The sequence below is a fragment of the Silurus meridionalis genome, chromosome 14 (assembly GCF_014805685.1).
Source record: "Silurus meridionalis isolate SWU-2019-XX chromosome 14, ASM1480568v1, whole genome shotgun sequence".
Classification (NCBI taxonomy): Eukaryota; Metazoa; Chordata; class Actinopteri; order Siluriformes; family Siluridae; genus Silurus; species Silurus meridionalis.
Genome location: NC_060897.1, coordinates 15,521,920 through 15,536,359, shown reverse-complemented (window position 1 = coordinate 15,536,359; position 14,440 = coordinate 15,521,920). Strand labels below are relative to the sequence as shown.

At 37.0% G+C, this 14,440-nt stretch overlaps 1 protein-coding gene across 1 annotated transcript; it reads right to left on the bottom strand.

The window, feature by feature from the left end:
- Window positions 1-378: 378 nt before the first annotated feature.
- Window positions 379-13,889, bottom strand: LOC124397284 (ethanolamine-phosphate cytidylyltransferase-like). Its single transcript, XM_046866814.1, has 13 exons — window positions 13,600-13,889; window positions 8,897-8,985; window positions 8,184-8,345; window positions 7,400-7,466; window positions 7,078-7,162; window positions 6,950-6,991; window positions 5,162-5,300; window positions 4,972-5,054; window positions 4,292-4,369; window positions 4,086-4,151; window positions 3,923-3,988; window positions 2,710-2,798; window positions 379-1,329 (listed from the first exon to the last, which is right to left on the bottom strand). The coding sequence occupies exons 1-13, from the start codon at window positions 13,710-13,712 to the stop codon at window positions 1,215-1,217; spliced, it is 1,194 nt and encodes a 397-aa protein (XP_046722770.1). The 5' UTR covers window positions 13,713-13,889; the 3' UTR covers window positions 379-1,214.
- Between the last annotated feature and the right edge of the window lie 551 nt (window positions 13,890-14,440).

Genomic DNA, 14,440 nt, shown 5'->3' with positions numbered 1-14,440 from the left:
CTATAATGTCTATATTCTCCAGTTATATCCTCGATTTACATTTTCTTTCCAAGGTTTTTCCCCCACAGATTTTAAGGTGTACAGTGGCCTCTAGTGACTGAACACAAAATCCTTTACCCAGGTTACTACTGCAGAAAAGCATTTAAATATAAATAAAAAGAAGAGTTTAAATATAAATAAAAAGAAGAGTTTAAATATGAATAAAAGAGTCAAAATGGTCTTGGTTTATGTCTGTGCCAGTGAAATTATTTTAAATATCACTTAATCACTTTTGTACGTCGCTCTGGATAAGGGTGTCTGATAAATGCCGCAAATGTAATTGTGATGTAAATATGTTACAATAATTCATGCAGAAAAAAACACTTCACCAATCTTAGCTTATTTAATTCGAAGACAGATAGAGATCTATTTTATTAGGTACATGTTACATAAAATACATATTTACAATAGGATACAGATGTTTTAAGTGGTCCAGATCCAGATTAGTAAATTGTAACACTAAGTCACAAACTTTCTGATGTTTTTAGACAAACACACACACGTGCGCACACACACACACACACACACACACACACACATGCATGCAAGAACTCATGTAATATTCATGCAGGAATGCCACGATTAAAAACACATATCCCGAACTTTAAAACAGTAACATTCCCTTCTAATAAGGCTTTGTATAGTGTTCATACAATATCATTTCAGATCATTTGTATATGTTTAAACACTGAGGAATTTGTACAAGGAGTGAGCAGATTTACAAAGGCAACATTCAAATCATTGTGTACTGGACAAAAAAAAATAAAAATAAACTTGTTTCTTACTGTACAAACTCATGTCTTACAGCGTTTGGTCTTATGATATTTGTTAAGATCTGAACAAGGGGGTGCACTAAACGTACGCTTGTAAATTAGAGTTAGTGACGTTATACACATTTTCAGTGACTAGATAGAAACCATTTATTTATTTGTGTGTGTTTCACTGGGGCATAGTTGCTTGTGTTGATATGTGGTGTGTGTTATCTTGCTAAACCCTAGCTGTCGTCTACACATGTACGGGGGTTATGAGTAGTGCTGAAGAACATGATTTTTTAAATATATTTTCTTTACACACACACACTCAGAACAAAAGTACTTCAGTGTTATGGAGAGTTTAAAAGGACACCGCAGAGGCGGCTCGGGAGGGAAGTGGTAGAGTCAGTGTCTGAAACTTTTCTACAGCACAGATTGAGAACTCTCTTTAGCCTTTTCCTCCTCCCGTTGCTTCATGGCCTCGATCACTGCCATCTCCTTCTCCTCCTTCTTCTGGTTCCTGGCCTCAAACAGCAACCTGGTAGGTGAAACATTTTTACTTTGTGAGAGTTTTTTAAAGAAGTTTTTGTAAAATGACTTTCCAAATGGTACACTATGGAGCAGACTGGTGTCTATTAGTCACATTTTATATTAGCATTATATTTAAAAGATTTACTATATATTTTTTACAGGTCACCTTTGTAATAAAGTCACAAGTGTGTAATAAAATCACAACTTTTGGAAATGACTTCAAAACAAATATGACAAACAAATGTCCTCTGAATCAACACTAAAATATTTTTCTGTGTAAAGCCTTTTTTATATAAAGAAGGTCTAACGTGTTAAAACAGTGTCGTTTAACATGCTGACTACAGAAAAGCTTACACATTTAAAATAGATTCTGGAAAGTTGCAGTTGTTAATTTTAAAAATACATTAAACAACATTTCTTTGATTGCTAATAACCTCCACTGTTTTAGCAATGCCTTGCAATATAGCTGTAGGTATTTGTAGGCATCAAGGAAAAGGCACTGTGCATGTTACTCAAGATCTTTCATGCTAATCTTGTCCATGCAAATAATGTCTCCATGGACCTCTCTTTGTGCACAGGCACATTATCATGCTGGATCATGCCCTTCATTCCCCTGAAATAAAACTGGAGCATTACAGCTTAAAATGACATTCTGTGTGCTTCCAAATTTGTGTCCAAGGAGTCATGGTCAGGAACTATAGACTTTTGTTCACATAGCCTTCCATGTTCTGCTTTATTTGCTTATAACCGCTGTAGCCTGTTGGTCAGTTTAATTCTCTCTTAAGTCTTTCCTTACCAAAAAATTGGTAGGTAATGTTATGGCTCAGCATCTAACAACCCAGTTTAATTCCAGTGAACAATTTACGCATTAACAGTTATCCAGATGTGATCAAAGTAAAGATTTTTTGACTCCCTAAAATATTAAATAGTGATGGTTAATAGCATCAGATGAAATTTGGGATTTCAATGTAATTACAAGGATAAAGTTAAAGTTACATCACCTCAACTGAAGATTCTGTAACAACAGTGTGTGTTCGATTATAAATGTAGGATCACCAGTACATTTAAAAAGCACAAACATGACATTACCATATTTGAGGACACACACCATTAACATGGTGAACTAATTCCTGTGAAATAGTTACCGCAATTAAAGCACTTAACGATTTAGGTACTGATTCATTCCTCTTGAGAAATCACTCGGTTTGCCAACAGCCAGTCCTTCACAAAGCACCATTTACACTCATTTATTTCTTTATCACAAAGAATTTCTCAGTCAAGTGCCTGCTGACACTGATCAGTGCACACTGCTAGTTTTGGCACACAGCCTTGTTCACATCAGTGTACAGCATGTCAGAGGGGAAAAAAAGAAGGAAAACAAACCTACCTGTTTTTTATTATCCTTTGTACAATATCATCGGTGGTGAGAGTGTTTCCACTGTCCACTATTCGTAGTATTTCTTTATTCCTAGGTTCCTGTGCAGCACAAACCCACATCCAAAGTGTTTACATTTAAAACTACATAGTGACACTGCTGTGCAGTCAAAATCATCAAAACACTCTGCTTCATGAAACTATTACCTAGATCTTGTGTAAACAGTGATTCATAATAAAATTTCCACTTACTGGAATGTTGATTACACTGTATGAGGTTTCAGAAATCTTGTATATTGTAAATATAATAATTAATTTTCTATATTGCTGATGGCACCTTCCCAGAAATGTTTTCATGCAGAGTGTGTTCATTTATTACATCAGCATTATAATGCGTAAGCTTGCAGTGATTCATTCGTCATTCGTTTTCCTATACGAATATTATCAGGGCTATAAAACAGACCAAATGGAACAGTAATACATTTCTAAAACCATATTTTATAATATATATAATTAAAATAAAAATAAAAGCCCTCTATATAAAAGACCTGTAATGTTACATATGCAGTGGTACCTTGACCTACGAGTGAATGAATGTACGAGATTTGTTTTGCTTTGTTACGCGAGCAAACAATTGCGGTACGAGCTCGAGACGCTGCTGCTAGATTGCGTAGTGAGCAGTGACGCCACAGCATCCTTTAGTTGAAAGTGAGGAAAGTGTGGCGAAAAAGCCAAGAACTAGTGACTGCGAAGACTTTGATGATAATTAACATAAGCAAAGAAGAAAATGTAAAAAATACAAAATTCAAAAATGAGTCTTCCATCCTCCTCCACCAATCTCTTCTACCCTCCACCTCCACCAGCGTCTTCGTTAGCTCAAGTCGTCTCATCTCCAAGGTAAGTACACTGTATAAAACCTTATTATATCTTTACATACTCTTTCTATTGTGTTTTTATACAATATTTGTTATTTAGAAATCAATTTTTCCTTATTTAATAACATGAAACATAAAAAATGGGGTGGCATTTTGAGGGTTGAAACGGATTAAGGGCATTTTAAGTATTCGTAACGGGGAAAATTGATTTGATGTGCGAGCAAATTGAGCCACGAGCTCGGCCACGGAACGAATTAAACTCGTAGGTCAAGATACCACTGTATGCCACATTGGGCGTTTATGGTAAATGTGAAACAACACCAATCAATTGGTTAAGCAATGAGAACTCACAGCATAGGGGTCTGAGCCATCTTTGTCTGGAAACACTTCAGTCTTCCCATGACAAACAAGATCCACCTGCAAAGTGGAAGGATTGGACCTGTTTTCTCCACACAGTGATTGCATATATCTTTGTTCATTTTTTTTTTTTTTAAGAAAAAAAGTTGCCTCATACCTTGAAATGGTCCAGCAAATCCTTTGAAACAGTGTATGGAGCTCCAATTACCACCTCTGAGACGTACTTTAAAAAAGGAAATACATTATCAATATTATTTTTTTTTCTAAATATATTTGCTATTATTTATTAGTGCAAATATTTAATCAAGAACAAGACCAGCTTCAACAAACTTAATGTAAAATATGAGAAGAGTGCAAACTCACCCGACATGCCAGAACAGACAGTGTTCTCTCATGGATGTTCATGATGGGATAATTCTTTCCTTTGTAGCGGTTCACCTCCTGAAAAACATGAATCATCCCATCCCTTATTTTCATATTGAGTTTTAATTGGGTTTTCAGTGACTATGTTTGTGTGATGCTAAATTCCTACAATTTATAATTTACTGATAAACGACAATTTTTATCTATTTAAACTTTCTTTCGGCTTCTCCCGTTAGGGGTCGCCACAGCGGATCCTCCGCACGTTTGATTTGGCACATGTTTTTACGCTGGATGCCCTTCCTAACGCAACCCTCCCCAATTTATCCGGGCTTGGGACCGGCACTGAGAGTGGATCGTTATAATTATTGTTGTGAACTAACAACTTAGTTCATGTTATTATAGTGGAGTAGCCTTCTATAAACATTAAATGAACATATTGTTGTCGAAATCTATAACATATCATCAATGATACATTTTCACAAGCAATTTTTGAAACCATTCATTATTAGTTTTAACTCTAGCTAAATAAATACTAGTTTATTAGATATTACACCCGAACATTTAATAAATACAAAAAACTCCAAACTTATTGAATAATCAGAGAATTGAACAGTGCCGTGTTATTACATCATATTTTTGTTATTTTTGAAAGCATCTAAATGATATGGAATCATTCTTACCTGATCGAAATGTAGCCCCACAATAACATATGGCTTGTCTGAAAGCTTGTATACTGCCTCCAGAAAGTCCACATGGCCAATATCTAAAGGAGGTCAAGTCAAATTTAACCTGGTTTTAAAATAAAAAAAACATATTAAAAGTAATATCATATTAACTGTGCACGGATTTTGTGTTAGGCTGTAAGGATACGGAAAAGGTCAAAGGCTCCAGCCACATATATAATGGTTTCTCCTGGTTGTGGCTCCTTCCCTGAGGCGAACTGGATGATTTTTTGGGACGTCTGCAGGAATTGAGACACCCCCGTCCAGGGACTGTGACCTTTTGGGCCCTGCAGGAGCAAACAGTATCAAATAAGCTTCAACAGATTTTATTCTTTGTATACTATGCAAAGTTGGTTTCATCAAGTCGCTCTTATAAGAGGTTAGAGATATCGCAGTGAGACCAAGATAAGTGATTACAAATTGTCTACCTATGTCTGTCCTTTAGATGAATGCACCTGTCCACTGCAATGCACACATTGATAAGCCAATTCTTAGTGTCAATGGGCTGTTTCTTGGTTGGCTTGATTTGTTAAACTTCCAAAATTTCCCTATTGCAAAACTGTACATGGTAACTGCTTTCCTCAATTGTTGTTTTGTTCGCTGATGAAACTCCATGATGATGATAATGACAGTGATTTTTGTTTGGGGGATTTTTGTGAAAAAAGCAGAGCTGTGTTGCATTCTACCAGAAAATCTGACTTTTGCCTGATAAAGTCAATGTTTAGGTTAAACCAAGGATAACTCCATGTTATTAATCACTCGCTACCTTGCTGGCAGGCTGATTCTGTAGATTTGTTCAGAAAACTCAAAATATACTGTCAAAGACTAAAACTCATCACTAGAGGACCATTAAAAAAAAAGCAAATCCCCCACAAAACATGGCAACACTGCTTTCACTTTGTTCTCTTCCTTTCCAGAGTTATTAATGAATCACCAGATTTTCTACCACTAAAGCAATTCAGTAGCATCCTGTTTGGAATCACTGTTCTGTGTGAATCAAAGCTGTGGTTTTATTTCTTTCTAGCTGTGACCCCATGCCACAATAAGGTCCAGTGTTCATGCCAAGTTGGCGTGCACAATGCAAAGATGGATGGATAAGGGGAAAGAGAAAATACGTGGGTAGAAAAACAAAAAGTGCAATGGAAAAAGAAAAGGCTTGTGACAACTAGACACATTTACAACACAAAGTAACACAAGTTTGTCGTATGCAAATACACAAATATAATTATCACAAAAGCTAAAACTGATATTATTATTAATAATATTCGGGATTTAATGGTCTTACACAGAGAACTACACTATATTAACAAACAATTACATTTACATTTACATTTGCGGCATTTAGCAGACGCCCTTATCCTTAAATATAACTCTTGAATTCTACAAACTTGGAAAGTGCTAATTTAAGTGTTTCAGGAACACAATTGTGGACACTTGACCATTACAACCATATTTGCATATTCAAAACCTATTCAAGGTTTCCAGATCCAAAACTATGGAGTCCAAACCTGTTCCAGCATGACTTCGCCCCAGTGCACAAAGCAAGCTCCATGAAGACACTGTTTGCCAAGTTTGGAGTAGAAGAACTATGGTGGCTGTGCAGACACCTGATTTCTACTAGACCTTTGTATTGAATAACGTGGAGTAGCAACTGTACACCAAACCTGACCTGCTTGTAATCACTCATGCTCTTGTGCCCAACTGGGCAAACCCCTATAGTGTCCACAAACTTCACCATATAGTGTAATGCATGGTAGAATTGGTGTAATTCAAGACACACTTATGGGATATCAAACTATGTATCACTCCACAGCAAAAAAGCATGCCTGCATCAACAAATCTTAATGTGCTTTCAGATTTTCTAAGACCTTTGCAAAAGCATCCATTCATTAAAATTAATCAATCTTTATATTTTTTCATTCTGCCATACACTCACCCTTCCAAAGTTGTCCGTGTGTTGCTGATAATCTGAACTTCCCTAAAGAATGGAAAACAAACCAGACAGACTGTTAGATTATCAGATCTTTGAATGAAGACAAACATAAAGAAAGAAGGGAGACTCACTATGTTGCTGTGGTGAGCTTTAGTCATCAGGAGCATGCGGCCAACCAGGTCTGTAGTGGACACACCCTGAGTCCTCTTACACTCTCTGCAAGAGACGTTTAATTCATGAAAAATGGTTTGAGATCAAATGAGATAATCAGTTTAGAAATCCTAATTTCCAGTGTATCTAGGATAGACTTCACTGCAACCACTACCAGATAAAGCACATGAATGCACATGGATCTTGCATCTTGGATAACAAGCATGATACTGGATTGTATGTATCTGTATGTATTGTATCTTAGTATGAATATTTTACATCATTTGCCTGTTGGACACTTGCCTGTATCTGCCTGCCTTTTTTACTTCTTCATATGTGTCCTTTCCATCCACTGTCAAAGTGATGTCATCTGAAAGGACAAAGAAATATAAATATTTCAACATCATGAGCAAATCCCTGTAAGAAAACAAAACCAAACTAAAAATAGACATACATGACAAACATACACTGCATTAAAAAACAAATACCCCTTTGACACTGTGCTGCACTATGACTTGAATAAAAAATGGATCCGTTTTACAACTTGGCACAGATTAATCAAAATATGATCGCGATACTGTATGTAAAATGGCACACAGAAACACAAAATCACAAAGAGACACAAAAACTAAAAAAATCTGATTCTGAACACAATGTAATGGTGTGTTGATCAAATACATTTTCAATATATATAATAAGATAAATAGTAATTTATTAAATGGTTTTTTATGATGAATAAACTATTATGCATTCTGGTGAATTATTTTTTTTTCAATGCTACTGATATGATACTTAAAGCTGTATGTTTACAAGCTATATATTTATTTAATGCAGTATGTTGTAGATGTAAGTCATATTTGTTCAAAGTCTGCTGACAAGAAATCCCATAACATAACATCTGGCCAAACATGCTTGCTGTCAAAGAGGTTAGCTCTCTCTCTCTCTCTCTCTCTCTCTCTCTCTCTCTCTCTCTCTCTCTCTCTCTCTCTCTCTCTCTCTCTCTATATACAAATTTATTTATCATTGCACTATAATTGTCACTGCAGGATTTATGACTGCTGCAAACATGAATATAGATGATCTGTACCTCCATGTACACAGAAGTCACAGTTGTATTTGTCCAAAGTCTCCAGAGTGGTGACATAGGGGGCACCCTCAACTATATCATCCACCCATTTAATGGCATGCACCATCTTGTACCTCTCATCCTGTGTGAAGACCGGTGGGCCCTTGTGCTTGGAGATCTCCTCTGTATTAAAAGAAAGAGGAATAAAATAAGTACAGACTTGTGATGCATTGTTTTAAAAGGTCAAATGTGACTAAATGTCATAAAAGGTTTACAGTAGGATACTCCTAGCTATATATATATATATATATATATATATATATATATATATATATATATATATATATATATATATATATATATATATATATAGCACGATAACGATAACACGATAAGACAACCTTTTGCCGTGTACTGGATTCTGATCATGTACGTTGGATGTTTTTCACTTTCAGATTAGTTTGTAGGCGGCACAAACTATGTCAGGAATTAAATTACTCTTGTGAATGACCTCTATTGAAAAGCAAACACAATCCAGGTCAAATCTGGGTCTGGAAGTCATACTTGTAAAAATACAAGCCAATGTGTACATGCATGCCTACTATAATTCCGCACACATTTAAGCTTTGTTTGTGTTTGGTTCTCTTCTTCAACTAGTGTGTCATAATGTGTGTGTGTGTGTGTGTGTGTGTGTGTGTGTGTGTGTGTGTGTGTGTGTCTCTGACAATACTTACCATCAGTATGCACTCCCACTATGAGATAATCCCCCATAGCTTTTGCTTGTCGTAGCTGGTTTGAGTGTCCATAATGGACCATGTCATAGCTGAAAAAAAGTAAAGAAAATAGGACAATTACTCATTTGTAACACACACATATACGACAACACCAAGCTTTCTATAAAGCTTCTTGAAATTTTCTAATAAAGCTTTCTTCTGAGTCTGAGTAAACACACATCGTTCCCTTTAACTGTTAATTGCTGTAAAGCTGCTTTGAGACAGTGTCTGTTGTGAAAAGTGTTATAGAAATAAACTTGACTTGACTTGTCTGTGAAATCTAAAGTGGTACTAATGAGAACTATGGATCTCTTTCACCCGAACTAGCCAGATGGCCAAATCAGATTAGCTAGACTGGATTCTAAATATGAACGCAAATGTAATTTACAAACTGCCATACAGCATGATAGATAGTAATGGAGTATGCATATTCATTTAGTTCTGCTCAGGGTTGCTGTTTATCCTGGAACGTCCATTAAGTAAAAACACAATGTACACACATATTCACACCCTCGTTCACACCTAGGGACAATTTAGGAGTGTTCTACCTACTGGCATGTTTTTGGGAGATGAGAAAAAATCGGACAGATGCAAGAAGAGAAAATATTTTGAGCAAATTAGCAGATGAAAAAGAAGGGTTTGAAGAAAATAATTCAGACCATTTACATACAGAATAAAAAAAACCCTGCAACTTCTTCTGAACCTACCTACATCGATCAAAGATGGCGCCGGTGAGGTCGGTTGCCGTCTCGACTGCTCCGGCTACGCGTTTCGTATGCCGGACAGTCGTAAAAAGCATTTCACTGCCTGCCATACTCTGTATGTATGTATATGTGACAAATAAAATTTGATTTGATTTGATTATATGAAGGTAACTTTGTCTAAGCAAGAACCAACTTCATGTGTCTGAGAGAAGTGACAATAATGACTAAGTTTTGAGAATATTGTTTGAAACTGTTTCATCCCTGCAACATAGTTATCAGGACCCCTCTGGTCTAATATAGTTGCTGCTACACTAATGGGGAATATTTTCAATAGAGTATTCCATTTGCTTTTAATAGGACGTGTCCATGTGATTCTTATTCCACTTAAAGATTAGGTTCAAATGGGCTTCACCTGTTTTGCTATTACAATAAAATTATGCAACTGTGTCTGTATATTAATCATGTTTCTCAAAGTAATAACTGACCTCACGTGTGAAAGAAAGCTTTATCACGTTACAAATTCTTAACACAAGAAAACATGACTAACCAGAGGGTTTTATATGTTAGATCTTTATCACAAAGACAAATCCTGCACTTCAACAACCAGTACAAGCCAGTTTGCACAAAAGCATATGATGCTGAACACACAGTTTCATTCTTTGCCTCAAGATTTTCCAGTATCCCTTTAAACCATATTGGGACAAAGTGGGCTGTGTGCTGTGCTGGAGATATTCTGCTCATTATGATTTGACATAAAGATTAGCTGCACATGGCAGATCTGGGTTTAGATGTGTAGAGGCGGAGAACTGAGCGGGAAGGGGCGGAGCAACTAACCACTGCTTAGTTATTGGTTGGTATTTTTGTGTACGCACGTGTTTGTGTATGTGTGCGTATCGTGGAGTCTAAGACAACAGCATCATCTTGGGATCATGAAATATTAAGTAATGGAACTGGTTAGCAGACACCCAAACATCACCTGAGCTCCTCGTGCCACTAATCGGGGAAAAGACCAATGAGAGCTTTGCATAAGCAGCTCAATGTGTTTATGGCTTTAGAGGTTTTGAAATACAGAAAACTGAACGTGGATGTTCAAATTTAAAGAACTGACTCAGCCGTTATTGCCATATGAGATAGATTAAATGATTATATGGCAAGTTTTCTGGTCAAGGGTCAACAGAACTCATGACCAGACTATTTGAAAATTTCCATTCATGGAGTTGGAGATGAGCCAGCATTGAGCAAGGAGAGATAATCCTACTTACTATCTTACTTCCCTACTAACCAGTGCCAGTGTCAGCTCATCCTGTACTTTGCCCAAACCTGATTATGTCACCAAGGGAAAAGGTATGCTTAGGATACATAGACTTTGGTCTTCTGGAAGTTTCTGTGGCGAGGAGATAAACTTTGACCCCGATGGTGTCAAATACCCAAATAAATATATTACGTAATCCACATGCAATGTGAAGTGGTCAGGTGCTGAAAGCTCTATGTATAAGAACAGCTTGTACTGTTCAGCCTGTGTAAAGACCACTGAGAATCGAATTCTTTCTTTTTAAAATTGCTTCCATCCAAGGGACATCGGAAAGTGTGATCCATTAACAATTTATATTTTCATGCAAAACCATAATTAGTAAAATTTTATCCGAATTTCCCCATATCTTGGAGTTTCACCGCACTGTAATTATACAACTACTGTATCTATTCAACCCAATTTTCAATTTTAGCTATAAAACCATGAGATTTGTTCTTCTTTACTACACACCTTAAAATAACCATGACTGTCAGAAAGGCATCGAAATTATTATTAGAACTTGTTGTTGTTCATGCTGCTGTCATTGTTTTTGATAAACAATAGTGTCCTGTTAGCATTGCATAAAGGCTGGATTATATCTAGAAGAAGTTTAAAAAAAAATTGTTTAAAAAAAAAAAAAAAAAAAACGGTAAAAAGTTTATAGTTAATAATTTATTTTTAACAGTCTGAAAATGAGCACCAGTAAACCTTTAGGGAGTTATTCTATCTTAGGTCAGGCTGAAAAAAACTAAATTCTTCTGTCAACAATTAGTTGAAAGTCCACAAAAATGCCAAAAATCATTACTGGAATAAACTCTACTGACTCAGGTCCACATCAGGTATAGCACATAGAAAGAGCTGCATTTTGTTCCCAATGGGGGACTAAAATAAGTAAAACATTAATCAAAGACGAGAAAACCAAACGTGATCAACAAGACCTGGGGTTATACCGATGCTCCACGTTTACTCTGCTGATGGTGCCGTTCAATATTTCGGCATGTGAAACATTTCACAACATTCCACTGAAGTACAATAGGGATGGAGAGAAATGCCTGGAATTCTCAGTGAGAAAGCCCCCATAATCCCAGTTGTGCATGAACATGAATTCAAAGCATTTCCTGCTACTATTTTGTTTTGGTTTTCATATAGGAGCCGCAGCAGCAGGTCCAGGTGATGGTAGAACAGCCTGCCTTTAAAACACTGTGACAGTCATTTCCACATGGGACGTTCTGTCCCTAACACATTCTGCAAACAATGGATTACTTGTTAGCGAACAACAGTCAGTTATTTAAAACGGAAGTTTCAAGCAAATCACATTTCTGATCCACGATCCATATCTTTTGATGCATTACATGCAGAATTATAGATTAAGACCAGTATGAAGACTTGAACTTGCTCATTGCTGAATTGGATTCGTTCTACTGACATGACACAATGTGACTTGCCTGGAGTTCTACTAACTCTCCAAGAAATCTGTCACCTCCCAGATTCACAAAGATAGCACATTATGCTCACAGCATTTCTGCAGTGTGGGCATAACTATGTCTGTGAGGTCATTACAAAGGTAAAATAAATACTGTAATAATAATAATAATAAAGATTCTATAAATAAGGCTAGGTGACTATGTAATAGGAAGGTATATAAATAAGATAACGTGATAACTTGATCATTACAATTCTGTTTCCTATGCAGTTGTGCAATCAGGAAGACTTGTGTTTAAATGCTTGACTGACCATTTTCTAATATTATAATAGCCCATTTTAGTTTATAAGCAATGCACTTGCAAATGCAGGACACTTTTCTTCCTTGCCTGAAGTGCACCTGTGCAGTAACACTAACACCACAGACTTGTTTATCAGGCATATATTCATAAAAGTGACATTTGCATCCTGAATTTTGATTTCTTTGTAAAGCTATTTTGTGACAAATAAAATTAAATTGAATCAAAAATCTGTACAAATTTGAGCTGACTCAATGACAAGCGGGCTTATTGCATCTTCCCTGATTACTTCATTTATCTAAAATAAAATAAATACAGCTAATGTGATCTGACTTCTTCGATCTAGATCTTCCAGGAAATAGTAGTTTAGATCCTCCAGGAAATATAATAAAACAAATGTGCAAATCTTTTGTAGTTTGTGTGTGTTTATGTTGTGCAGGGGAAGATGTCTGGAGTGTACCTGTGTGATGTCACTCAAAGGTACAGCAGTGGTGATTTCAAACTCAAACTATATATTCATGTTACCCATTTTAAAGATTCATTCTAAGGGAACAAAATGTGCATCCTTTTAATTATAGTGTCACTTCATATGAGTGAGTGATGAAGGTTTATCCTGGACTATAGAAATAAAGAAATGATGCCTGATGGATAAGTGTGAAAGCATATGTGATCTCCTTCACCAGATCATCGACTAGGTACCACTAATGATAATGTGTATCACAGGGAGGTCTGGGGTGTAGAGCTGGTGCCTACATGTGTTGGGAGATCAAATGCTGGGTCCTGGAGGAGAATTCTGCAGTGAGACGCATCACGAAGCGCACTGAACTGTAGCATTTGACCTCTAAAGCAAGTAATTCAGCGGTACAAGCTGTCAACACAAACTCAGATAGAAATGACAGGGCACGCGCAAGAAACCCGTAAGGTAATGATGCTTGTAAATGAACTCACCATCCGTCACACCACACTCGCACAAGACGTCTTCTCTTCTCGGGACTGCAGGAGACCGGTACCGGATTCTCCTCCGCCGCAGTCACCGCCTGGTGGTGCCCGTTTTTCATCATCGTTCAAGCGTCCTAAAGGTTTCTATATATCTATCCGTTTTTAAAGCGAAAACAGATGCGCTTGTATTATAGTAAGAGGCTCGTGCGCTTTCAGGGCAGGGACGGCCCGGTTTTCAGCATTTACACTGGTAACGCCGATCTGTGACGCGCTACCGGGGAAATGACGTCACAGAGCACAGAGAGTCGTACGATGAGCGCCTCCAGTCACAACTCAGCCAATAGCGCGCTGCTCACGCGCACATACTCCCCTACTACACAGTACGCAGTAATACGCCTCTATCGGCCAATGCGCCTTCCTTCTTTCTTTCTTTTTTCTTTCTTTCTAAGGATTTTTTTCTTTTCTTTTTTTTTTATACACCCTATACTGTAGGATGTAGGCGAGGGCTCCTCCAGCGTCACGTGATTACAATCGCCAGAAAAGTGTTCTGAAAGTGACGTCCGGATTGAGTGTGTGTAATACAACCGCACCTGTGCCTCCTACATCATCTGGAGCAGTTCAAAATCAGTATTTGTCTAATAACATGACAAAAACATAAACATGTAAATAAAATACAACCCATTTACCAGAGATGCAGACTCATCATTTGCACCGCTCCTCAGAGGCTGTAGTCCAGTGGTACTGCTCGCATTCACTGGTCTTGAAATTGTTAACAAACCCTTTCCCGGGCTGAGACAAGCTAGTTAGTTTCAGGGTTGGCAGACCTCTCATTACAATGTCTAGCTTTTTT